This window comes from Orcinus orca, chromosome 3 (genome assembly GCF_937001465.1).
Source record: "Orcinus orca chromosome 3, mOrcOrc1.1, whole genome shotgun sequence".
Classification (NCBI taxonomy): Eukaryota; Metazoa; Chordata; class Mammalia; order Artiodactyla; family Delphinidae; genus Orcinus; species Orcinus orca.
Window position 1 is genome coordinate 142,311,866 of NC_064561.1, and position 27,936 is coordinate 142,339,801.

General features: G+C 37.7%; 3 protein-coding genes across 3 annotated transcripts in view; 1 reads left to right on the forward strand and 2 right to left on the reverse strand.

Moving 5' to 3' along the window:
• IL31RA (interleukin 31 receptor A) overlaps positions 1-10,388 on the reverse strand; it is a 64,164-nt gene extending 53,776 nt beyond the window's left edge. Inside the window, 1 exon segment of the mRNA XM_004286863.3 lies at positions 10,076-10,388. Coding sequence (XP_004286911.1) covers positions 10,076-10,388 — 313 coding nt within the window.
• A 3,704-nt stretch (positions 10,389-14,092) lies between these two features.
• DDX4 (DEAD-box helicase 4) overlaps positions 14,093-27,936 on the reverse strand; it is a 68,886-nt gene continuing 55,042 nt past the window's right edge. Inside the window, exons 18-22 of the mRNA XM_049707915.1 lie at positions 22,599-22,744; positions 17,445-17,544; positions 16,021-16,291; positions 15,455-15,565; positions 14,093-14,788 (exon numbers count right to left, since the gene is read on the reverse strand). Coding sequence (XP_049563872.1) covers positions 14,702-14,788; positions 15,455-15,565; positions 16,021-16,291; positions 17,445-17,544; positions 22,599-22,744 — 715 coding nt within the window. The 3' untranslated portion in view covers positions 14,093-14,701. The remainder of the gene's footprint in view (positions 14,789-15,454; positions 15,566-16,020; positions 16,292-17,444; positions 17,545-22,598; positions 22,745-27,936) is intronic.
• On the forward strand, positions 26,762-27,930 carry LOC101287150 (inorganic pyrophosphatase-like). The gene is given in 1 exon segment (XM_012534936.3): positions 26,762-27,930. A coding segment is annotated over 1 exon segment (870 nt). The 3' UTR covers positions 27,632-27,930.

Below are 27,936 nucleotides of genomic sequence, written 5' to 3' on the forward strand. Positions count from 1 at the left end.
CAATATTTAAAAAACAAACAACACAATCCAAAAATGGGCAGAAGACCTAAATAGACATTTCTCCAAAGAAGACATACAGATGGCCAAGAAGCACATGAAAAGCTGCTCAACATCACTAATTATTAGAGAAATGCAAACCAAAACTACAATGAGATACCACCTCACACCAGTTAGAATGGGCATCATCAGAAAATCTACAAACAACAAATGCTGGAGAGGGTGTGGAGAAAAGGGAACCCTCTTGCACTGTTGCTGGGGGTGTAAATTGATACAGCCACTGTGGAGAACAGTATGGAGGTTCCTTAAAAAATTAAAAATAGAATTATCGTATGATCCAGCAATCCCACTACTGGGCATATACCCAGAGAAAACTATAATTCAAAAAGACACATGCACCCCAATGTTCATTGCAGCACTATTTACAACAGCCAGGTCATGGAAGCAACCTAAATGCCTGTCGACAGACGAATGGATAAAGAAGATGTGGTACATATATATAATGGAATATTACTCAGCCATAAAAAGGAACGAAATTGGGTCATTTGTTGAGATGTGGATGGATCTAGAGACTGTCATACAGAGTGAAGTAAGTCAGAAAGAGAAAAACAAATATCGTATATTAACGTATGTATGTGGAACCTAGAAAAATGGTACAGATGAACCGGTTTGCAGGGCAGAACTTGAGACACAGATGTAGAGAACAAACGTATGGGCACCAAGGGGGGAAAGCCACAGTGGGGTGGGGATGGTGGTGTGATGAATTGGGCAATTGGGACTGACATGTATACACTAATGTGTATAAAATTGATGACTAATAAAAACCTACTGTATAAAAAAGTAAATAAAGTAAAATTCAAAAATTAAAGTCTATCTTGTCTTATATGAGTATTGCTACCCCAGCTTTCTTGTCGTTTCTACTTGCATGAAATATTCTTTTCCATACCCTCACTTTAATTCCATGTGTGTCTTTAGCTCTGAAGTGAGTATCTTGTAAGCAGCATACACATGGGTCTTACTGTTTTATCCAATTAGGCACTCTATGTCTTTTGATTGGAACATTTGGTCCACGGACATTTAAATATACTTATTTCCATTTTGCTACTTGTTTTCTGGTTGTTTTGTAGTTCTGTTTTCTTCTTTTTTAGTTTCTTCCCTTGTGGTTTGATTATTTGCTTTAGTGGTATGCTTGTTCTTTTTTCTCTAGCTTTTGTGTATCTATTGTAGGTTTTTGATTTGCAGTTACCACGGAGTTCATATGTTGACCTATATCTACCTGTTTTAATTAAACTGGTAGTCATTAAGTTCACACACACTCTAAAAGACTTACATTTTTTTACTCCCCACCCCTGCATTTTTGTATTTTTGATGTCATATTTTACATATTCATGTTTATCCCTTTTTTGTAGTTATAGTTGATTTTACAATTTTTTTATCTTTTAATCTTTGTACTAGGTTATTTAAAGTGATTCACAGCCTTTACTATGTATTTGCCTTTACTAATTGGATTTTTCCTTTCCTATAAATTCTTACTTCTTGTTGTAGCCTTCTTTTCCACTTATAGAAAATCCTTCAACATTTCTTTTAGGGTTGGTTTAGTGTTGATGAATTCTTTTCTTTTTTTTACTTGTCTAATAAGTTCTTTATCTATCTTCCAATTCTGAATTATAACCTTACTCAGTAGAGTATCCTAAGTTTCAGGCTTTTTCCCTTCAGCACTTTAAATAAATCATGCCACTCCCCTGTGGCCTGCAAAGTTTCTGCAGAAAAATCAGCTGATGGCCTTATGGGAGCTCCCTTTTAAGTGACTCTTGTTTTTCTCTTGCTGCCTTTAGAATTCTAACTTTTTGCCATTTTAATTATGTCTTATTGTGGGTCTCTTTGTGTTCATATCTTTTGGGGGACTCTGTGCTTCCTATATCTGGATATCTATTTCCTTCTTCAGTTTCAGGAATTTTTCAGCCACAGTTTAATCAAGTTACATTTTCAGTACATTTTTCTCTCTCTTCTGAGATGCCTATAATGTGACTATTAGTATACTTGGTGTTTTCCCACAGGTCCCTTAATCTGTTCTCATTTTTTTTCTTTTTGCTGTTCTGATTGGGTGATTTCCCTTATTCTATCTTCCAGATCACTTATGTGTCCTTCTGTATCACTTTAGTCTGCTGTTCATTTCTTCAAGTGTGTTTTTCATTTGTTATTGTATTCTTCAGTTCTGACTGGTTCTTTTTTACATTTCTACTTCCTTATTAAAATTCTGTGTTCATCTATTCTTTTGCCTAATTCAGTTAGCATTTATTACTAATGCTTTTAACTCTTTACCTGATAAATTATCATTTTCATTAGTTTTTTCAGGGTTTTTTCTTTTTCTTGTTCTTTCATTTGAAAAAAAAAATGCCTCTTTCTCATTTTGCTTAACTTTCTCTTTTGAAATTAGGTGAACCAGTTACCTATCCCAGTCTTGCAAGGGTGTCCTTGTGTGGGAGCATGCCTATACTGTCTGCATGTGCCCGGTGCCTTTCCTAGGAGAGCTGGACCTGAAGTGATCATGAGTCACGTCTTACCCCAGGGTGTGCTGGCAGCTATCACCTTGGTGGGAGGTGGGGCTGGAGATGGAGGGGTTAGAGTCAGAGCCAGGTGTGAGCCAAGGCATCTCCTCTGCTCAGTGACCAACATCATTCTATTGGGGTCAGGGGCAGGTCCCAAACTGTTGGAACGAAAGGCCTGAGGGTCAGGTCTGAGCTGGTTCTGTTCCTTCTAAGTCTGTGCTTTCCCCCTCCCAGCATCAGCACCTTTACCCCAGAGGGGAGCAGTGCTGGAGCAAGAGGGACTCAAGTGAGTGATGGGAGTTGGTGACTGGTGCAGGCCAGGGTGCACACTGGGGCAGTCCCAGCACACCAGAGTTCCACACCACTCCCGATCTGTTGCCCCCATAAATGCCAGTAATGCCTGCCCTCACCCTATATGGGTGCTGTGCTGGGTCTGAGCCACTCCATCCCCAACTGTGTACTCTCCTCAGAAACAGCAGCCTTCACCCTAGTGGGAAGCTGCACTGCAGAGCAAGAGGAGCTGGAGCAGGTGCTTGGCATCAGCCGGGGCATGCACTGAGTGGTCGAGGGAAACCAGCCTAAGTCCCAGGCAGTTTCAATCTACGCCCTCTGCCCTGTTTCAGGAGTAAGCAAGTATGTGCATGCTCTTCATGAGCCAAGTCTAGCTCCCTAACAGTTCTATTGTTAGTCCCACTGGTTTTCACACCAGCTAAAAGGACTTGTCTTCCCAGTGTCAGACCTCAGGGCTAAGGCACCCAATACACGGTTTGAACTGTTCGCTCCCCAGGGAGGATCTGAGCCCACATAATCCTGCTCCTCTTCTGTGTCTCCTCCCAGGGACACAGGTCCTGACCTGACCACTTTTCTTTCCTTCCTACTCAACTCCATGTGGATCTTACAGCCTTGGTTACATAAGTCTGCCAGTCTCCAGTTTGTTTTCTATGAGAATTGCTCCACATGTAGATGTATTTCTATGTGTTCATCAAGGGAGGTGAGCTCCATATTCTCCTTCTTGGCCTTCTTGCTCTCTATCTTCTGGTACTTTTCTTGATTTTTATCCAAAAGCATCAGTTAGATCACAGCTGTTACCTGGATGATGTCAACTGTAAAATGCATTCTGATTTCAAAGATATTAAAACGTGAGGAAATGTCCATCCTAGAATAGATGAGAGTAGTTTCAGGTCCTGAGAACAGAAGTATTTAGATTTCATATGTAAGGAGTCCACCTCCCAGCCCAAAAAACCTGACTTTTCAGGCTGACCATAGGCAATTACAAAGGCTTTCCCTGGCAGGCTTCACAGGAGAAAGAGGCCTTCTCCATATCAGATTTGGTACAAAATCAATACACAATGCATTGCCATTTCTGAAAGTTGTTGCATACAAGGACTCAGGTCCCCATGGATGGCCATGCTCTTACACACATCTGCATTCCTGGCCCAGGCGTCTCTATTTGGAAGTCTTCCTATGGTGGAAAACTTGAAGACAATTTTCTTCACCCGACTCAGTACTTTCCCACTCCTAGCTCTTCCTTCTTCCTTCTCCCAGCCCCTAGGTCCATAAATCTGCAGGTGCCTTTTGTTCAGGGCTCCCTGAAGAGTGAGACAACCCCCAACATCTGTGCTGATCCACCTGACCCTCAACCAGTAGGCCATTCCATAGGGAAAAGTGGAACAGAGGGAGTCTTTCTTTAGTTTAGACCCTTGTTTATACAAACTCAGTAAGTGATTAACAACTTGACTGTCACTTTCACTTTGGCTTGTTGTTTAATCCAGTACTCCCAATACCTGGCAGTTCAGCTCTCTCTCTCCATCTCAGCCAAGCTGCTGCCACTACTCAAGTCAAACAGAATGCGGTAAAGCAATTTGAACACAAACCATGGGAACAGTCAGGTTCTTAAGAAGTCTATCAGCCAGGATTTCCACTTGTTTTCTGTGTACTCAAGCAAATGTTGAGGAACTGCTACTCATTAAACACTGAGTTGGCATGGCTAGATATGATATGACATGAGTCAAATGGGAAACAATTCACAACACTGTAGATATATATTTGGATGACAAAATATTGGGGTCTATGAGAAAAGAATCCAGGAACGGGAGGAAGCATTATGAACTATAGTAACCAAGGAAGGCTTTGTGGAAGAAGTGTGAGTAGAGCACCAAACTAGTAAAATTTGCGTAATTAGTGGGAAAAAACATAGGGATGTTAAAACATAAAACTCCCATTCTCAAAGAATATAGTCCTTTTTTCACACTATGGAACATTGTGCAAGTTAGATTTTTGTTGTTGTTGTTGTTAAATTAGATGTGTCTGCCCCTGTAACAACAAAATAGTTTCCTCTGCCGAGCAACATAGAATAGGATGTATGATTATTTTTCAGAATTAAAACCTTAATTATTTTGACTTCATTCATTTTCCTTTAGTTCATATTCCCCAAATTCAAACCAATGAAGTACAGAAAGATCAGACTGACTACTTTCCCCCATAGTTGTTTAGCTAATCCACTATGTGGCAATTAATATGCAATTTGACCAGAGTTGTCAGCCACTGGAGTGGAAAGAGGCATGCTCCAAAAATGTATAGCCATTCTGGCCTAAATAGCTCCACACTAAATGCTTATTAGGAATAATTAAATTTTGGAAACAAAGACGTAGCTTTGGAAGCCTGGCTTCCCTCCAGCTATTCAATTAATTAAATTAGTTTATTTATTAAGTCTCACTTTCAACTCTACCAACTTTAAAATAGGATATTATTTGCAAACCACAAATATTTCCTGAGCACTTTCTCAGTGCCAGGCAGAAGTCCCTGCCTTCCTAGAGCTTACAGTTAACTTAGTCTAGACTTTAGAGTTGCACTGTCACTAAAGTAGCCATAGCCACTAACCACATATGGCTACTAAGCACTTGAAACACAGCTAGTGCAACTGAAAAACTGAATTTTTAAAAATTTTATTTTACTTAATCTAAATTTAAAACCTGAGACATGATTCAGCTACTGGAAAACTTAAGTATGTCTGGAACAACTTGAGTATGTGAATCTATATTGGGTACATGAATCATAATTTGCTATATTCAGTATAGTTTATAAAATCTAAATATCGATCCTAAGTATTTCCAATGAAAACAGCATCCAAATTGAGATATGAGGTAATTATAAAATATATACTGGATTTCAAAGATTTAGTACAAAAATGTAAAGTACCTTAATTTTTATGATTACATACTGAAATGATATTTGGGATATACTGATCACATATGTAGCTCACAATATACTTCTATCAGACAGTACTGCTCTAGAGCAATGATTTGCCCAAGGAAGGCTTAAAAGCAGGGCTACTTAGGAAGCTCTACTGCACCTCACCTCACACTCATTTTCTTTCTGTTCCCTTCTTTCTTCCTTTGTTTTCTTCTCCCTCTCTTCCTTCTAACAATGATGTGCACTGGACTCAAGAGCTACAAAGATTGCTGACCCAAGGTTTAAATAATTCAAGGCAACTGCTTATTCGTTGACGATTTTAATTACAAAAGATCAGTGGAATGACTTAGCAACTACAATATATTAGGAGTATCTTAGTAGCTCAAGGGAAAGGTGTGAAAGAAACAACTTCGCATTTCCCCATGGACAGTCTTAGAAGTAGTGTTCTAATAAGTCACTAAAAAATACTTAAACACTTTTTTAAAGTTTTAATATCAAAAAGTCCTGAAATATTAATGAAAGATAAATTTTATTACCTTATCCTAAATTACATTTCATAAATGTAAGATATTACATAAATAAAATTACACTGGATAACAGCTTTCACCAAAGCATTTTAAGCCAGCACAAAGTGGATTTATTAAGTTATCATTATCTTTTATGGTCACTCTCCAACTCCTACAGCACAGGCAGGTTGCAAAAACACAGAATGGGGAGGTATCTTATTTAATATCTTCTTAGCAGTTTACACAGGTTCTTTGCTACTTGAAACAAATCAAGAATTTAGTCTTTGTCCTGAGTTTAGTACAGAAATCCAGTGACTGTTCCTAAGAACATCCCATTTCACCAGTATTGGCAGAGACTGCTAGCTGATTCCCAGTTTCCTGGGTGTACAGAAAAGGCTACTTTACCTAGTCTCCCTTACAATTAGATGTGACTAAATTCTCAACAGTGGAATGTGAGAAGAGGTATATATGCCATTTCCTTGCCTAATCCATAAATATCTTCCGTATGTGCACCTCTGCCTTCCCCCACCCACCTCTTCCCCTTTTCCTGGTTTGATGAAGAGAAGCATAAAGACCTTGGAAGCCATGTACCAAAGATCACAGAGCCACATGATGGAAGAAGCCTGAAGTCCTAAGTAACAATTTGAGAGGCCACCTACCTTGCAGGAACACCCTCCTTGGATAGTTAGGTGAGCAAAAACCTCCTTCTATCTTGTTAAGTCACTGAAGTTTTGGGAGTTGTAAAAGCAGCTAGTGTCATTCTAGTAGATATAATCAGTGACTCAAAAAAAGATAAACCATTTCACAATTCTTGGTGTCACCACCAAGCAGCAAGATAGCACCCCACCCCTTGATTCCACCTTTTCTCCACCCCTTTTACCACTCCCAGGTGTACTGTTGCCAAGACTGTGACCAGGTAGACATGTAAACAGGTGAAGAAAGAATGAAATAAATGACCGACACATGAAAAGGTGCTCGACATCACTAATCATCAGGTAAACATAAATTAAAACCACAGTAAATGGTTAGAATTTTAAAAGCCAGCAATACCAAAAAATGGTGAGGATGTGAAGCAAATGGAACACTCTTACAATGCTGGTAGCTATAATAAATGATTCAACCATTTTGGAAAAGTCTTTGTCTGTTTCTAATAAAGTTAAACACATACCTACCCCATGATCCAGCAATTCCACTCCTAGGTACATGCCTAAGAGAACTGAGGGCTGTGTTCACCGAAAGACTTGTAGTAGAATACTCACAGAAGCTTTATTTATAGTAGTTAAAAACTGGGAACAACTCAAATGCTCATCAACAAGAAACTGGAAAAACAATTTATAGTATATTCACATGACAGAACACCACACAATAAAAGAGACCTACTGATACACACAACATGGATGAATCTCACAAATACTATCCTAAACAAAACCAAACACAAAAGAGAGCGTACTCTATGATTCCATTTATATAGAATTCAGGAACAAATATAATTTATGGTTATAAAAATCAGAATAGTGGTTACCTCTGGGCAAGGGAGTTGAGTGCAAAGGGACAAGAAGGTGATAGAAATGTTACCCACCTTGATTCACACAATGGTTTTAAGTATATGTAGGTAAAAATTTAAGCCATACACTAAATATCTGTGCATTTTATAATATGAAAATCTTATTTCAAATAAAAAGATTAAAAAGTTAACCTGTCCCAAAGCACACAAATAGTAAGATGTTGAGCTCGGGTTCAAACTTAGGTCAATCTGCGTCTTCTGACTTGAGTAGGGTTCACTTTCCTACCCAATTATATACAGAGAAAACTACAAGAAGACTGTTACTACTTATTTTAAATGTGATTAGCATCATTCTCTCTACATATTTCATTCATAATATCCATATTATGATAAACTGTACTTATTTTGGCACCAAAACATTCTGTACTTCAAATGCTGGTTTTAACTTTGTTGCACTATAGCAGCAGTAATTCTGTCTACAGAATTGAAATAAATGACTGAATCCAAACTTTCCACCATCCCCCATGACTAGTAATATAGTAAGATAATTCAGCTGAAGAACAAACATGTTAAAATTGTCAGAACCTGCACTGCATTTAACTGGTACAAATGCATTAGTTGATTAGTATCTGTAGATGCTCCGGTGGTGGAGCATCCTATGACTGATGAAACAATCGATAGATGAGATATATAGTAAGATGCAGAAATAGTCAATTAACAAGCGTCACTCATGCCCCTGTGATATTTATAAGCAATTCAAGCACTATAGTTGCAAATGTGATCTCTGACATATTTCTCGAGAATCAACTATTTATTGAACGTTGATATATCAGCTAGGGACTTCCCTGGTGGCGCAGTGGTTAAGAATCTGCCTGCCAATGCAGGGGACATGGGTTCGATCCCTGGTCTGGGAAGACCCCACATGTGGCAGAGCAAGTAAGCCCATGCGCCACAACTACTGACGTGAGCCACAACTACTGAGCCCGTGCACCACAACTACTGAAGCCCATGCACCTAGAGCCCGTGCTCTGCAACAAGAGAAGCCACCGCAATGAGAAGCCCGCACACTGCAACAAAGAGTAGCCCACATGCTGCAACGAAGACCCAACGCAGCCAAAAAATAAATTAAAAAAAAAAATTTTTTAAAAAGATATATCAGCTAATTCAATATTAGAATATGAACATAAAAATACAAGTGCACCAGCATTTGGCTATGATACCCTGCATTCTTACACAAAGCTGCCTCTTTAAAAGTATTTTATTGTAACTGCATGCACTGACTGTGTGCATCTTCATTGGGTGAACACCAAATGAAGAAAAATCCAGTTACTGTCTTTCTTTTACATAAAAGCAAACTGAGGCATAAAGCAGATCACTGATAGTGCTAGGCAACACCAAGTCAACATTAAAGCCAGTGTTAAGGTTACTCCAACTAGTTCTTTATAATAAAGCATCATACCTACCTTGTCACACAGGAGCTTCTCATCCTACACATACAAGTTTTTGAGTATTTTAAACTGCTCTTACCTCTGTTGAGAATTTACCCCCCACATGGTAACCCCCTCCCAAAACTAAGGAGAAAATCAGGTTAAATAGATATAGCCAAGACTTTAGGAGAATTAACAAGTTCATATACAAAGAAGGGGAGAAAAAGTTGGGTTTTGTTCCTGAATGCTGAAAAAGAATTCTACAAACACATGAGACTCCAAATCCAGAAAATACTGACAGCAGAAAAAAATCTTTCAAGGAATTCTCACATGCAAAATCCCCCACAGAAAAGATTTCAATGCCCTACGCTGACAATTTGGCAGTCTCCTAAATTACAGTAAAACAAGTAATGAGTCGCTTAAAGGATTAACCTGAATCGCCAGACCCCAAGCTCTAAGACAAATCATTTGCTCACCGCAATTTCCAGCCTCCGCAGTGTTTCAGCACACTAACCCTGCTGTTTCCCCCACTCCAACCCACACCCACCCACCCCCATTCTCTCTTCACGAGGAATTCCTCGGGGCACCACCAACTGTCTCTAAAGCAGGAGTCATTTAATCTTCGGTTCTGGGGCCTTTCGCTGGGTCTACGAATGGGTTTTACATAGGTTGATAAATCCCCCGAGATTTGAAGTAAAACTTGGGTCGATAACCTACGCGGTCCAAAGTGATTTAGGAGCTGCGATTCTAAAGGGAAGGCCGGAGGAAAGCCCCGCGGTGCCAGCCCACCACGCGCGCACGCCCCACACTCACCTGGACTTGGTCAGCCAGAGCTCCCGGCGGCAGGGACGCCTTCCTAACAGCTGCTCATCGCAGTCCCTCAGATCCCTTGAGGCCAACCTCCGGCTCCGCCCCGGGGGGAAGGCTCCTGCCGCCCCACGCCCCCAGTACTAGTTGGCATTCCCCAGCCGAGGCCGCGGAGAGAACGGAGAGAACGCTGCCAGGTCCGGGAGAGGAAGGACCACCAGGTCAGGGCCGCCCCCGGGGGCCGCCTCCACAAGCCGGAGGCGGGATGCAGACGAAGCTGCTTTCCAGCACTGGCTGCTTCGAGGTGGCCACGGCCGCACACAGCCGTCTGGCCGCCGAGGCTTGGCTCTCTGCTGGCCGGATCGTAAAACGAGCGCCTTATCTCACCACCAGCACCCTGGGACATAATACGAGTCCATTCTGGACTTTTACAAAGCAGGTACTAGGTTTCCTGTTCTGCGTGGGATACAGCGGGGAAATCTAAAGCCGACATTGAACACAGACAACCCCTGTCGACCATCATGCACGCTGTTGTGTGGCTGAAATTTTAATAGTGCCATTTTAAACATATTTAAAAATCTATAAAGAGCACACAAACCAAACAACATGAAGAGCTGTCTTCTCCCGAATTAGGGGACCAATAAAGAGATTATAAAAACAGCTCAAAGTGTAAAGCTAGGGGAAATGTGGGAGGGTAAACTTATGCTGCTGCCCTATGATGAAATGTTATCAATGCTGAAAAGTTAAACCAGAAAACGAGGACTATTCTACCCCAAGACCCTAACAGACAGATGCAGTAAGTCATGTACCCAATACGAAATCAGGACCATTCTTCATCTTTATCCCTTCACTGGTACAGCTATTCCACATTTTGAGCTTCCCACTTTAGTTTGAGCTTCCCACTTCAGGCCAGAACCTTTGACTTCTTAAAATGCAAAGAATTCAATAGAAGAAAATCTAAGCTTTATTATTCACATCTCAACTTATCCCTTCTCTTGAGAGGAGGCCTTGATGAACAGAGTTAGAGAGAGAGGAGAGGGCACTAGACTCTAGGGGTTGGAGAGAAATGCACAAAAATGAAGAGATTACTGAATTTGACTAAAGCCAGCATTCAATATACTTAGAAGTTGATAAAGGCTTAAGATTTCTGATGCCAAGCAGCAGGAAAACAAATGCTTAATGCAAAAAAAAAAAGATTTCTCAGGCTAAATTACAAGGATTAAACAAGTATTAGTAAAGCAGAACATTCATTATTAAGCAACATTTAGAAAAACAAAGTAAGATTGGAAATAAAATTGCTAAAAATGTTTTAAACGCGTTTAAAGATGGTAAGTATTCTACCAGAACATAAGCAAAAAGATGAAAAAACATGAACGATAGGACATTTAGAGATTAATTTTGCAGTTCTAGCAAAATTAATAGAAGTTCCATAAAGAAAGAACAGAGAAAGCTTAGGAAAAATTATCAAAGAAATACAACACACTCCCAGGGATCTGCAAAGCACACCAAGTACTCGCCAAAATTAAAATGTCCATTCATAAAAGTTAACAACACCAACATATTTGAGGATATAGCTTCCAGACAATACTAACTTTGAACCCAGAAAGGTAATAATATGATGAAAAGGGCATGTTTCTTCTCCCAACAAGAAAAAAGAAAAACAATCAAACTACAGGGTAAATAAATTGCTCTAAGAGTATGGCCCAAGGTTAAAGCAAACTGGCATGTGAAATGGTTTTGATCAATTTTCACTTGACCCTGGCATTTATAATAATTATAATAATTCTCCCTTGAAACACAGAGGTGACAAAATTGGAAAAATAGTAAAGATAATCAGACTATGTTAACTGGCCCATTCAGAGAACAATATTTGTATAATGTAAACCTTGTCTATTGATTTCCAATTTTAGAATCAACCTGTAGATATAACAAGGGAGACTTTTTGTTATAGAATAGAATGCAAATATGAACTTTGGAAATGTAAATGTATAGTTTACAGATGCTGTAATATAAAAACAGAAATAGAGGGAAGGAAAAGGGTGCCTTTATCAATCATCTCACAAAGTGTACTTCTAACTATATTAAAGTTACGATTTTTTTTCTTCTTTTGCTTTCTTATTTTATATACTATATAAGATGATGATTACTGCAGTAATCATTTCACAATACAGTGTAAGCCAAACCATTATGCTCATTATGCACCTTCAGCTTATATAGTGATGTATAACAATTATATCTCAATAAAACTTGAAAAACGTAATAAAGTTACCAAGGAAGTAAGAGTGAGGTGAGTGATCTTTATCTATCACACACAAAGTCAATAGAAGTCTAAACTTGGTGAGACAAAAACAAAAGATGTGATGGCAACCATTGTAAATGATTAAAGGTATTTGTGGGATGTGGAAGAGCAATTTAGAAAGGCAGAGGCAGGCTTCCCTGGTGGCGCAGTGGTTGAAAGTCCGCCTGCTGATGCAGAGGACATGGGTTCGTGCCCCGGTCCGGGAAGATCCCACATGCCGTGGAGCGGCTGGGCCCGTGAGCCATGGCCGCTGAGCCTGCACGTCCGGAGCCTGTGCTCCGCAACGGGAGAGGCCACAACAGTGAGAGGCCCGTGTACCGCAAAAAAAAAAAAAAAAAAGAAAGGGAGAGGCAGCAGAATATTGCTTTCTATTATTAATCTTTCTATAGAATTTTATTTTCTAGTCATATGTGTATCCATTACTTTGATTTTTTTTCTAGTCATATGTGTATCCATTACTCTGATATTTTTAAAAGAAATTATTCAAATCTATACCTAGAAATGAGGAAAGTAATTGAACACTGGGACATTTACAGTTGGTTTATAATGATGGTAGGATCATGTATGATTTTCTTTCTCTTTTTACATTTGTTTCAGTAATGCTATTATGGTAAATCTGACAAATCAAGCAAATTCAAAAAAGTTTTAAGGCAATCAGGCTATGACCAAGAAGCTCTTTGAGGAAATGAAAAAAAAAAAAAAAAGAAATGACTTATAAATGCTCTTTGTAAACAAAACAAACTGGAAATTAGCCTTTCCCAGAAGTGAGATTAACAGTACAAGTTAAATATTTCCCCTTTTTTTTCTTTTTTCCAGCTTGTGGGATCTTAGCTCCCCTGACCAGGGATCAAATCCAGGCCCCTGGCAGTGGAAGCACAGAGTCCTAACCACTGGACCACAAGGGAATTCCTGTCCCATGTTTTTTAAAATTGAACCTCCCTTTTTGAGTTGTCTGTTCTTTGCGCATTGATCTAATAGAATTCCTAAATATCCACATATAAATAACTATACACTGATAATCCACTGTAGTCACAGTAATACTTTTCCTTGTCTACTGTTTAACCTTTTTACATAAGCAACTAATTCTTTTGTGATCAAATCTGTTTGTTGTTTCCATCATGATTTCTGTCCTTTGAGCTTAATGTCAACTCTCATTCCCAATTCAAAGGTTTAATATTTAACTGTATTTTTCTGTAGTTGTAATTTTTTATGTAATTCACATAGGGCTTATTTTTAATATGGCATGGGCATATAACTAGTTATAGGCATCTAACTAGTTATCCCAACAGAATCTGTTGAATATTCCATTCCTCTTTTCATATGTGATGCCTCATTTATTAACCAAATTCCTATAACAAGACATATATGTTGGGGAAATGTTGCTTTGGATATTTTAAGCGATAAAAACATACATTTGAAACTGATTATTTTTGTCCCCCTAAATATTTACATCTCACTTGTTTTATGTCCTAATGTTTTGGCTTACTCATTTAATGATTTATTAAGAATTTCTTACATTCTAGACATAGTAAGTTTAAGATATATAACGGTAAATGAAAAAAACAGAGTACTTTCCCTCAATATTAAAATATCAAAAAATTATAACAGTGAACAGCAATGTTTTTTATTGATATAGTTTGAGTTCAAAGAATGACATTCATTATTACATCTGTGTATTAATGTATATTATATTCAACTTATATGACTTTTTGTTCACTTCATTGGTTTCACAAGACTCAATAAAATTTCAAAAGACAGGAGTTGAGAACTATGACCTGTAACAAGAAAAATTAAAAGTGCTGTTGGAAAACTTAGGGGGAAAAGAGTTTCATCCTTTATTTTCAAGGAATGTCTATATAGTATAACTACAAACAGTTGTATCATTGAGTACAGAGCTCACATTGCAAACATTTAACTATGTTCATCACATATCTGATGATATAAAATCAAAATTACTTTTAAAAGCTTGTCTATTTGTCATGAAAATCATGTCATTATATTTCAGTGACTCACTACTGTTTAAAGGCTCCTTTTAAGTAAAAATAGGACCCAATAATTTTTAACCAAAAGTGTATCGTTTGTCCTGTTTGTTATAGGATCAATAAACACTATACTAAGACATGGCATTTAGACATAAAATATGTCTAAAACCCCTGAAGAATACAATAAAAATAAGCAAGACATTTAGAATGCTTTAATCTTTCCAGTTAACACCATTTGTATCAGTAACTGCAACGTTGTAACTTTCAGCATTTCACATAACTAGTCAGCAAGGATGTCTTTTTAAGGGTGGGAGTAAGAACAGAAGACAAGAGAAACAAGAGTGTCAGGTTTCATACTTCTATTAAAAAAATCAAAAATCAAAACTATTTTCATCTCCGCATCAAAACTGTACCACAAACTTGAAGGTTGTTTTAGCTTTAATCCCATGACTCATCATCTACTGGATTAGGAGCTTGTGAAGAAGAAAACCGTGCTGTGTTCAAAGAGCTCTTGCCCTGGTAATTCTTTAAAAAGAAAAAAAAAAAAGAAACAAACATTTAATTTTAATGTAGCTTTAAAGTTACACTGCCTAGACTGAGATTCAAGCTTTCCACCATGTCTTCCCCAAATATATAAAAAATTTCATTCCAACTGACTCCAATCCATTTGAAAAACGGTACGTATAAACCTGGAAAGTCTAAATGCACAGAGGATTTCAAGAAAACTTTAAGCCAGTAGTTTTGGCAAGTGGAAAAACAAAGCTCTTCACTTCAATGAATAAGCATAAATATTTAATGATTAGTATGCTCATTGTTTCTGTATAAAAATGATGTTGCCTATAAACTGACAACAGAAAAGATATGCAACCACATCTCTATTATTTTCTTACTTAATAATGTGGTCAGAATTCAAAAAATAAAGAATTCCTACAAAAATCTCAGAAGATCCCAAATTAGAATTTAAAATGCCAGCAGAATTGGGAAAGGAAGGTGTCTGAGCATAAATCTCAAACTCACCTTTAAGACCAAAACTATATAATATGTATATAAAACTTTTAGAGAACTATTATTCTTCCAGGTATGAAAATAATGGAATAGGTAAATTACTGAATGTTATAGTTACTTCACAATAGCACAACATTTACAAAGAATAACTAAAAGCCAAGTTCTAAATTTTTCCCTTCAACTTACCTTTCTAGTATCAATTGATACAAACATATTTCCTCTTGTACTACCACTGAAGCTAGTAACATATATACTAAAGGCAATTTCTTCCAACCATGCAGGAACATCCTGTTGAGCCTTTAAAAGAAAAAATTAACTTCATATACAACATGCATAAAGTCTCAAAGATTGGCACAGTTTACTTTTCCTTAAAATACATATATATAAAATGTCCGCTTTCAATGACAAGGTAAGAACACTATCCATTCAGTTTTAAAAATTAAATTGTGGCGCAGTGGTTGAGAATCTGCCTGCCAATGCAGGGGACAAGGGTTCGAGCCCTGGTCTGGGAAGATCCCGCATGCCGCAGAGCAACTAGGTCCGTGAGCCACAATTACTGAGCCTGCACGCCTGGAGCCTGTGCTCCGCAACAAGAGAGGCCATGATAGTGAGAGGCCCGTGCACCGCGATGAAGAGTGGTCTCCACTTGCCGCAACTAGAGAAAGCCCTCGCACAGAAACACAGACCCAACACAGCCATAAATAAATAAATAAATAAATAAATAAAATTTTTAAAAAAAATTAAAAACTTACATCTGACAGTACTTTCACTAGAGGCTGTGCTAAATGGCCATCAGATTCAGGATCAAAAAAGGAAATAGCTCTGCCAGTATTTCCACAACGACCAGTACGCCCAATTCGATGAACATATTCATCAATGGTAGAAGGGAGATCAAAATTGATAACATGCTGAACATTTTCAATATCCAGCCCTCGGGCAGCTACTGAAGTAGCAACAAGAGCTAGGCACTTTCCACAGCGGAAATCTCCAAGGGCTTGTTCTCTCTCTCTCTGTTCTCGATCACTTGATAGAAGATAAAAGTATGTATTAGGACAGCACTTAAGAAAATTATTTAAAAGAAACATTGAAGTTCGACACAAATTTCTTTTTAATAACAGTAAAAAACAGCAACATTTAACATTAATGTCTTCTTACATACCAAGTATTATACTAATTCCTTTCAAGTCATAATTTAGTTTGATTCTCATAATAATACTTTGAGGTTAGGACAATTAACCCCATTTGCAGATGAGGTAAGGTGACAGCTAATACACAGAGCCAAAATACAAACTCAAATATGACAAACATCAAATCTTACCTATTAATAATCTCTTTCTAGTCTTGACAAAAAATATACTACTTGATCAGAATGCCACCTCAAAAATTGCTGCTTTTTGAGTGTGGGTGGGGGCCGGGGGCCCGAGAGGTTCCGCCGCCGCAGCGCTGGGAGCCGCAGTGGTTCCGAGCGGGGCTCAACATGGCGGAGAGAGAGGTGGAGTCCAGCCCCCGAAAGAGGACCAAGGTGGAGGTGGTGCTCTTACCTGAGAAGAAGTGGGGTCGTTGGCATGCCCTGATGTATGAGAAAGATTTTGGCAACTATGAATGTCATTTTCTAGTCTAGCCCCTTTACCAACATTTAAGAACGTGGAAGAGTGTGACAAGTTTTGTCATATCAAGGATGTACCCAAACAACCTGCAGAGGCGAAGCCAATTCCACATAGTTGAGTGCCTTTTAACGTTTGTCTTGAAACTTTTCTTATTTAATTCTTAGTGGTTTTTTTTTCAGATGGAGAATAATACAGTACTGTCGATTGAGCAGTTAAAAAAAAATTGCTGCTTTTTAAAGAGCATAATCTCTGAATTCTATATATTCACTGATTAATCAGAAAGATTAGATTCAGCTGAAGAAACACCTAGCTCTAACTATCAAAGAGCCTTTTAAATAGATGTCTTGAGAAGTTACCAATTCTCATAATAAGAAGTCTAAGACACACCTTTAACTCGCCCATCCCCGCCACTTGGTTCTTATAAAAACTTAAAATGAAGATGAAGAATAACAGTTTAGATCTTGAGATCTTAATTCTAGGATTTTATACGAGTTAAATATACTGACATTTCTTAACAAATGACAAACAGAAGTTACCTCCTTACTAGGAAATCATATCAATCTACTCACCCATGAATACTTGTTGTTGATATTTTTTCTTGACAAAGAAAAGTGGCAATAAAATCTGCTTTTTTCTTCGTTTCAACAAAGACCATAGTTCTTTCATCTCCTACAAGACAATGAAACAATGATTAACATTCAAACTACAAAATTAGGAAAAGAAAAGAAAAGGGTAGGGTGAGTAGGAAACTGTCTCATCCACCACTGTATTCCTAGCACCTAGACTGAGGCCTAATAGGTAATAGTAACTCAAATATTTCCTGAATGGATGAATGTCAAAGATGGAGAGACAAGGACTTTTTCCTACTTTAGGACTAAAAAAAAAAAAAATCAGCTTGCCCTTTGACTTCCTAAGCCAACCAAGAAGTAGAGACTTAGGGAAAGATAAATGATATCTACCTGCCAACTCTTAACAGTTCCACAATTTTGTCTCAGGCCCTTCGTTTCCCTCTCTATAAATAAATGCTTTTGTTCTTTACTTCCCAAGATCATAGAATCTTTTATTCTACCTTGACTACCAGAGGTATTCATAATAATGGCATCCAACCCAGGGCTGACAAACTCTACAATATTCCATGTTCCAACATTATCTCTTAATTCAAACCCCTTAATCCCCAAAGTATCTTATATATACAGAAAATTATCCCAGGGCCTTAACGCATTAAAGAATATTTACTTGTTATTTTATAAGTACTTAATTGGCTGAAATTCAAGCATGAGCCAGAGACATTTCCACACAAGGAACTTTTCTATAAAATGTTAGAGAGGAAAGATATTTATAGCCTTAAAGTAAGAAGGTATTACATTTCATAATCCCACTCCCCCATCTTCCTATGAGCTGGCTTCACTTATTCAACAAATATTTAGTGCCTAGTAGATGCCAGTAACTATTCTAGGTGTTGAAAACACAGCAATAAAACAAAGCCCCTGCACTCACTGTGGGGAGGCAAATAACAAATATTATGCATTAAGTCTAAAAAGGAAAAAAAAATCAGCAGAATAAAGGGCCCAAGTGGACGGATGTACCCTCTCTAATTAGATGACATCTGAGTAGAGATATTACTAAAATAAGTGAACCATTCAGATACCCGAGGAAACAGTATTACAAGCCAGAGGGTAAGAACAAATATAAAGGATCAATCTAAGGTATGGGTGTTCTTGGTGTGCTCAAAGAAAAAAAAAAAACAGAAAAGAGGTCCCCATGTGGTTTTTATGTTCTAGGCAGAGGGAACATCAAGAACAAAGGCAATGAGGCAGAACCATGTCTGCTATGTGTGGGGAATAGTAACGAGCAAAGGGTGCCTGGAATAGGGTGAGCAAGGGAGAGCAGTAGGATTTGAAGACAGAGGGGTAATGGAGGCCATATCATGAAGGGCCTTGAAAACCATTGAAAGATCTTTACTTTGAGAAGGGAAGCCACTGGGTTTGGAGAAGAGAAGTGGAAAGATCTGATCTTTGTTTTAACTGAGCAGCTGATGGGTTCTGATATACTTTTTATTTTTATTTTATTATTATTTTTTTTTTGCGGTACACGGGCCTCTCACTGTTGTGGCCTCTTCCGTTGCGAAGCACAGGCTCCGGACGCGCAGGCTCAGCGGTCATGACTCACGGGCCCAGCCGCTCTGCGGCATGTGGGATCTTCCCAGACCAGGGCATGAACCCGCGTCCCCTGCGTCGGCAGGCAGACTCTCAACCACTGCTCCACCAGGGAAGCCCGGTTCTGATATACTTTGATGCTAGATAGAAACAAGAGGATTTTGCTAACAGATCAGATGTGCACACTGGAGAAAGAACTCAAGGATGCCTCAGATTTTGTGTCTGAGCAACTGGAAGAATGGAACAAACACTAAGTGAGATAGGAGGACTGTAAGAAAGGAAGGTTTAGGGGTGATATTTAATTATCAATAAATCACAGATATCTATTAGACAACCAGGTAGGAAATCAATAGAGCAACTGATTCTTACAGTAATAAATGAGTTATATCCTTGAGACATAGTCATTTTATCAGAGTAATGATTTTATGTTTTATCAAAAATTACCTTTCAATCCAACAAGATGCCCAATGCCAAAACTGATAAATTTGATAGTCAGTTACCTAATACTACTGTGCAGCTTAAAGCCTCGATTTCATCTTTTCTTGGTTCCCAGTGTGAATCCCAAATGGTAATAAAAATTTAACTCCCCTGACACTTCTCTAGTTTTTTTCCTCTACTGATTTGGTATTTTTTCTCCTTCAGACAATAAGCTATACCCCTTTGGTGGCAGCAATAATGCAAATTTAGTTTTATAAGCAGACCACCTGGTGATCTTTGTAAATGGATTAATGAATTATAGTTACGTATTTTGTTGCGTGAAAAATAATAGACAATTCATCTTGTTAGCCTTTTTTGACTATTAGTCCATTGTGAACTAAAATCAATTAAGAATCTAAAAAGAATTCTAGCTTTGGTAGTTAGATTGCCATTTTTTGTATTTCTGTGTTTACTCTTTACCTGTGGCTGAAGTGGTAGAAATGAAGCTATAAGCTCTTTATGTACCTATAATTCAGAAAGGGCTTTACCCACCACTATGTATAAGCATTATGTTAATACTCTATGGAGAGTATTAACAAATTATAAAGTCTCTTAAAGGAGCTCAATTCTGATTGGTTTACAGAGATAAATTAGAGAATTTATAGAGATAAATACTCCTAAAATTCCTGGAAAATAAAGAAATTGACTCATAATACTTTAACTATATTAAACTTAAAAAAAAATTCTTCCTATAGGAGCTAAAGCAGAAATATTTTAAGATTCCAAGTTCCCATAATTAAGTGAAATCTTTGGTAAACAAGACTAACTTACTTGGTTTTAAAAATACAAATGTATTTTCTCGAATGTATCAGTGTTAAGTAGAAAACAAACATGTATCTTATTTTACTTGGGTTTTTCTTAATGTATAGAGATTTACCAGTCAAAATAACTAACATTCTCCATAATGTTTTGTTTAAGTGTATGAAAATGTAAATCTGTGTTCAACTAAACTGACTATTCAACACTATCTACCGTTTTGTATACTGTCATCTGAAAGATAATTTCCAAGATCTTTGGCTTTAGATAACTTAAAATAGTAGACTATATTGAGTTAATTAACTCAATAATCACTGAATATAGGACAGAATTCTCAAACATTAATTACTAAACATAAGTTTATATCCTTTTGCTTGTTATTTTTCATATACTATAGAGAAGCAATATCTTTGAGTCATATTAATGAACCTACTCGGGCTTCCCTTGGTGGCACAGTGGTTGAGAGTCTGCCTGCCGATGCAGGGGACGCAGGTTCGTGCCCCGGTCCGGGAAGATCCCACATGCCACGGAGCGGCTAGGCCCGTGAGCCGTGGCCGCTGAGCCTGCGCGTCCAGAGCCTGTGCTCCGCAACGGGAGAGGCCGCAACAGTGAGAGGCCCGCATACCGCAAAAAAAAAAAAAAAAGAACCTACTCAATTTTGCTACTTTAAGTGTAGAAGAATATGTGTGGTGTAGAAAGATATATCTGTGGTATAGAAAGTTCATGAGCTCTGGTAGTCAGCTACAATGTTTGTGTATGACATCTCTCGACTGTCCATCCCTGCCTCTAGTTTACTCTCTGAAATAGAAGTTACTACAGTTAAAATAATTAACATAAGTGGTTGAGACTACACTTGGAGTAACAGTGACCAAGAAATATAAACCATTTGTGTGTTTGTTTTTCAAGAAAAGAGCAAAGATGATCACTGATGAGCACACCCTTCAGGGTTGTCTGTGTCTTTTACTGTCTTTTATTTTTTTATACCTCTATTGCAACTGAGAGCAATGCAAATGATTCTTATCAATAAAAATACAAATGAAAATTTTCCCTCAAATGTAATTGATTATTGCTTTGTGGATACTGACCACTTTTGCATCTATTTGTAAATCCATCTTAGCTTTCCTGATATCCTATACATAAATGTGTTCTCTGGGGACTTCCCTGGTGGTCCAGTGGTAAAGAATCCGCCTTCCAATGCAGGGGACACAGGTTCGATCCCTGGTCGGGGAACTAAGAGCCCATATGCCGTGGGGCAACTAAGCCTGCGCACCACAACTACCGAGCCCATGCGCCTCAATGAGAGAGCCCACATGCCGCAAACTACAGAGCCCATGTGCTCTGGAGCTCGCACGCCACAACTAGAGAAGAAAAGACCCGCACGCTAAAGAGAAGCTCACGTGCCACAATGAAAGATCCTGCATGCCTCAACTAAGACCCAACACAGCCAAAAAACTAAAAATAAATAAACATAAATGTGTTTTTTCAATTCTCCTTAGAATTGGCTGTAACATCTTACTAGCTCCCTTTGTAATTAATGAGCTCAACAAAATCTTTGACACCTGTTCATTTAAAATTATGAAAAAGGCAGATGGTACACTACTATGAAATAATGAAACCTACACATTTTAAAGGCAGAAGAGGAAAGCTAGCAGATTTAAGTTAACAATTAGAAAAAGAGATAAATTATATGAACAAAAATATGTAAAATACTAGGATATATGGCATGACATTTCCATGCAAAGTAAAAAAAAAAAGGCCATATTAGAAAATTTTATTTCAAGGCACAAACTAAAGCTATCTCAATCAAAGAAATACAACTTTCTATTGAAAAAAAATTTTTTTGAGGGTAAAGAGATAGATTTCTCATCAACATTGTGAAGGAACAGAACTAGAGCTTTAAAGTCCCTTCTATCTCCAAAATTCTTTGAACTATGAATACAGGAAGCCTTAGAGAGCAGAAACTGGGAAGTAGAAATACAACAAAGATTTCACTTTTAGTGGAGTAAACAGAGCTTGATGTAGATATGTTACTCTTCCTTTCTATTTTCTAAAACAAGAAAATATGTATTTCTGCTGGAATAGTTTTTTGTCAAACACTGTTCAAACAAAGTCTCAAATTCTTCCTATTTTTAACATTTATGGAGGAGAAAGGATTATACTGCTACATCATTTATCCAAAATATCGAATCATAAGAAAAAGAGCTTTAGAGAAAGAGGAAACAGTGAAAACTTATTTATTTAACTTATGCCAAATAATGTTTAAAGTCATTTCCAGAAGTCATTATTGTAAAAATCAAAATCATAACAAAAGATAATTATATCAATGTAAGGTACCTATGTTTCGTAGAATTTCGACAAGTTTTTCTCTTTTTGAGTACTGGCCAACTTGGAGAATGGTCTGCTGAACATCTCTACATGCTCCACCCACTTGTCCAACAGCAACAAACAAATAATTCGACTTTAAAAACTCCCCAGCCAACCTTGAAAGACAAGAGACAAGAAAGAAAGACAAGAGAGTATTCCTTAACTTATCCTCTTCCATTAATACTCATAATATTTACTGAATTCCTGCAAGTGTTACCTCAATATTAATAAGCCAGATTATAACAGCTATAATAAGAGAAGGTGGATACTTACATCATCCAAGTACTTAGATGTACATCCAAGTACATTCAAATATCAGTACTTTGTACATTCAAATACCAGTACCAAGTACATTCAAATATCAGTACATCCAATGTACATCCAAGTACATTCAAATATCAGTATTAAATGTTAAGATTTTGCAAAATACTTAACAACTACTAGTGAAAAAGTCTGTGTCAAATTACGGATAAGTAATTTCAAGTGGATGTGCTCACCACACAAAACTATATAAAACGTGTATATAACAATAAAAAAAAGTATGCTAAGTATCAGACTACAAGCAGGAATTTTTTTATTAAAAATTAAAATGTAACCCTACAACAGAAATTCTGTTTTTCATTCATTGCTTTCATGTATGTTATTTCTAGGAGTTGTTTCCTGAAAATATTAGTTGTCAAATTAGTATACTTCAAATGAAGTATTAGAAGCAAACCAGATCTTAAGTCAGTGCTTTTTGTAACATGACAAACATAGAAAATGATAATATTTGTACAGCATAATTGGGCAAAAAAATGTGATGATGTGAAGAGACTAGGGGCCAGGGCCACACCAAGTTGTGGAGGCTCACCCCAAAGGTTGGGGGTATCAGCATCTTCACACACACACACCTCACTGACAGCACACAATTAAGAAGCCCTGCTCTAGATCACCCAGGAACATGGAGTAGGGAGAAGGGGAATTGCCAATTACAGAGCAAGTTTGGAAGGAAAAAAAGGGAAGGTCATGTAGCAGTCATGTATATACTCTCCTATGTAGCAGTGCCAAAAGCAGTCCCTTTCTAGCCACCTCCTAGCATATCAAGAAAATAGTTCAAACTCAGTAAATCCATAATCTTAATAAATCACTGCTGCTTCTCTCTCTTCATCTGCTCTCTTACCATAAAAGAAAAACACTGTTGATATACTACCTCTAGAGACAAGAACCCTCTCAAACCTTGAGATCATCTGCAAGTCTTAATTGTCAATCATCCTTTACACTCATGAAAACATATTCTGAGTGCCTCGTGTCAGGCATACATGGTACAAGGCACTGGGTGTGTAAAGATGAATGTGATGGTCTCTGCCTCTGAGGTGCTCATATCAGGTAGCATAAATATAATTATATTAAAAAATAATTACTATAATCTAAAATATTTATATAGGTTAATATTTACATATTTTAATTATTTAATGATTTACTATAATAATCCAGTGTTACAATAGTTAATATCTATTGAACCTAACTATATTCCAAGAAACATGAAAAGTGTTTTAAATAGTTTCTTTCACAAGATACAGGATTCTTTCACAAGACTGGCAGGAAATGGATGAAATGATGTCTGTTAAAGAGTCTTCAAGTTTGAAGCTTCATCTAAGGAAGCAGCAAGCAAGAATGTGAAAAAATGATGACTAGGGAAAGGCACTCAATGCATAAGAAGACACAAGGATAAATAATGAGGAGGAACAGAATTTGGCTTGTGTGGCTGACAGGAAATAGTCTAAATAAGCCAGAAATACATCGGTCCAGGTAAAAAAGTGGCAAATGAGGCAGAAACTGTCTTGTGTAAAAGAATTTGAAAGTTGGTTAGTCTGTGGAGATGGAAAGACATGGGAGGGTTTATCTTAAATAAATAGCTATAAAGATCAGACTTTGTTTTGGAATTTTTACCAGCATAAAAATGAAACTACAGGCAGGGAGACAGGTTAGAAAGAAAGCTACCACCAATGAGCAGAGGGAAACTGAAAAGGACCTAAAATAAGGTGGGAAATAAAGAAACTAATGAATTTGAAATATTTTAGAGATAACTGCCAAGTTGAACACTTTCGAAGGGCAGAATTAAAGGAGTATGAGGGAGGAATCAACATGATTCAAAGGACTCTGGCTGCCAAAGACCACAATGCCAATAAGGAAAACTGGAAAGGAAAGAGGGAGCTGAAGAATAGGTTCAATTTTGGACTTGATGAACATGAGTTACCGGTTAATTCATCTAAGAGGAAAAACAATCCTAAAGAGTTAAATCTAAAAGTCTGGAGCTGAGGAGAGAGATTAAGCATACAAGTAATAATTGGGTTGTTTGTTTTTGATATTAAGTTGTAGAAGATCTTTACATAATCCCTTATGGAACATATCATCTGCAATTATCTTCTCCCAACCAGTACATTGTCTTTTTGTGTTTCTTCATGGTTTCCTTCACAGTACAAGACAAACAACCCAATTTTTAAAACTGGGCAGAGGACCTGAATAGACAGTTTTCCAAAGAAGACATACAGATGGCCACCTGGCACATGAAAAGATGCTCAATATCACTAATCATCAGGGAAATGCAAATCAAAACCACAATGAGATACCACCTCACACCTGTCAGAATGGCTATTATCAAAAAGACAAGAAATAACAAGGGTTGGCAAGATGTGGAGAAAAGGGAACCCTTGTGTACTGCTGGTGGGAATGTAAATTGGTACAGCCACTATAGAAAACAGTATGGAAGTTTTTCAAAAAATTAAAAATAGAACGATCGTATGGAGCAATTCCACTCCTGGGTATATATCCAAAGAAAATAAAAACACTAATTTGAAAAGATATGTGCACCCCAATGTTCACAGCAGCATCATTTACAATAGCCAAGATATGAAAACCTAGGTTTCCATCAACAGATGAATGGATAAAGAAGATGTGGGGTATACGTATATGCAATGGAATATTACTAAGCCATAAAAAAGAATGAAATTTTGCCATTTGCAACAACATGGATGGACCTGGAGATTATTATGCTTAGTGAAATAAGTCAGAGAATGACAAACACTGTATGTTTTCACTTATACGTGGAATCTAAAAGTAAAAGGAACAAATGTAACAAAACAGGAACAGACTCACAGATACTGAGAACAAACCAGTGGTCACCAGAAGGGAGGGGGCTGAGAGAGGAGTAAAGGAGGCGAAGAGGATTAAGAGTTACAAACTACTAAGTATAAAATAAATAAGTTACAAAAATGTAATGTACAGTACAGGGAATATACTTCATATTTTAAAATAACTTTGTATGGAATATATTCTACAAAAATACTGAATTACTACACTGAGCACTTAAAAATAATATAATATTGTAAACCAACTATACGTCAATCAAAAAAATACAGGTAATAAGTTTGGGAGAGTAAACAGGTACAAGTGCAAGCCAAGGAAATGGATGCTTCAATGGTTCAGTGAATATGTAGAATGAAAAAAGTGGACTTTAGACAGAATAATAGGCAACTTGTAACATTTAAATGCAGACAGTAAAGCAACTGAGAAGTCATCAAGAACTCAAGAATATAAACAACTCAAGGTCAGGAACTCTATCCTATTTATCATATAGCCCCAGGGCTTATAATCAAATATGGCTCATAAAAAGTCCTCAACAAATATTACTGACTGACGGTAGTATACATTAGTCATTTGGGCTGGCCAATATCTGGCCAAACACTTTCCTATTTCAGGGTAAATTAAAAAAATAGATGGGACTTCCCTGGTGGCGCAGTGGTTAAGAATCTGCCTGCCAATGCAGGGCATACAGGTTCAACCCCTGGTCCGGGAAGATCCCACATGCTGTGGAGCAACTAAGTCGGTGCACCACAACTACAGAGCCTGTGCTCTAGAGCCTGCATGCTTCAACTACTGAGCCCGCGCACCTAGAGCCCATGCTCCACAACAAGAGAGGCCACCACAATGAGAAGCCCGCACACCACAACAAAGAGTAGCCCCACTCGCCACAACTAGAGAAAGCCCCACGTGCAGCAACGAAGACCCAACACAGCCAAAAAAAAAAAAATTAAAATTAAAAAAAAAAAAATAGAGTGGCTTTGTAGCAGCAGCGGCGGCTGGTCTCCAGCATCATGAGCGGCTTCAGCAGCGAGGAGCACGCCACACCCTTCACCCTCGAGTACTGAGTCTTCCTCAAAAATGAAAAAGGACAATATATATCTCCATTTCATGATATTCCAATTTATGCAGATAAGGATGTGTTCCACATGGTGGTTGAAGTACCACGCTGGTCGAATGCAAAAATGGAGATTGCTACAAAGGATCCTTTAAACCCAATTAAACAAGATGTGAAAAAAGGAAAACTCCGTCATGTTGCAAATTTGTTCCCTTATAAAGGATATATCTGGAACTATGGTGCCATCCCTCAGACTTGGGAAGACCCAGGACACAATTGTGAACACACCAGCTGCTGTGGTGACAATGATCCAACTGATGTGTGTGAAATTGGAAGCAAGGTATGTGCAAGAGGGGAAATAATCAGGGTGAAAGTTCTGGGCATACTGGCTATGATCGATGAAGGGGAAACTGACTGGAAAGTCATTGCCATTAATGTGGATGATCCTGATGCAGCCAATTATAATGATATTAATGATGTCAAGCGGCTGAAACCTGGCTACCTGGAAGCTACTGTGGACTGGTTTAGAAGGTACAAGGTTCCTGATGGAAAACCTGAGAACCAGTTTGCTTTCAACGCAGAATTTAAAGATAAGGACTTTGCAATTGATATTATTAAAAGCACTCATGACTACTGGAGAGCATTAGTGACTTAGAAAACTGATGGAAAAGGAATCAGTTGCATGAATACCACAGTGTTTGAGAGCCCCTTCCAGTGTGATACTGATGCTGCCAAAGCCATTGTGGATGCTTTACCACCACCATGTGAATCTGCCTGCACAATACCAACAGATGGGGATAAGTGGTTCCATCACCAGAAAAACTAAGGAAATTTCTCTGGAATACAAGTTGATATTGCTGCATCCTATTCGTCTGAAAGCATTAGATGCAAAAGTAGTAACTTTTCCAAGCTTTAAATTTATAGAACTAATCAATCAAATTCTGCTGTGACCAATGCAATATATCCATACTGTTATCCATCTAAAAGCATCTTTCATATCAACTAAGATAACTTTTAGTTCCTGCTTAAATATCAAGACAGTTGTAGTTTGGAAGGCATCTGTGAATAAATGTCCAAGATAAGTACGTACTGGATGTATATGTTTGCCACGTGTTAGGAAATAAATAAATA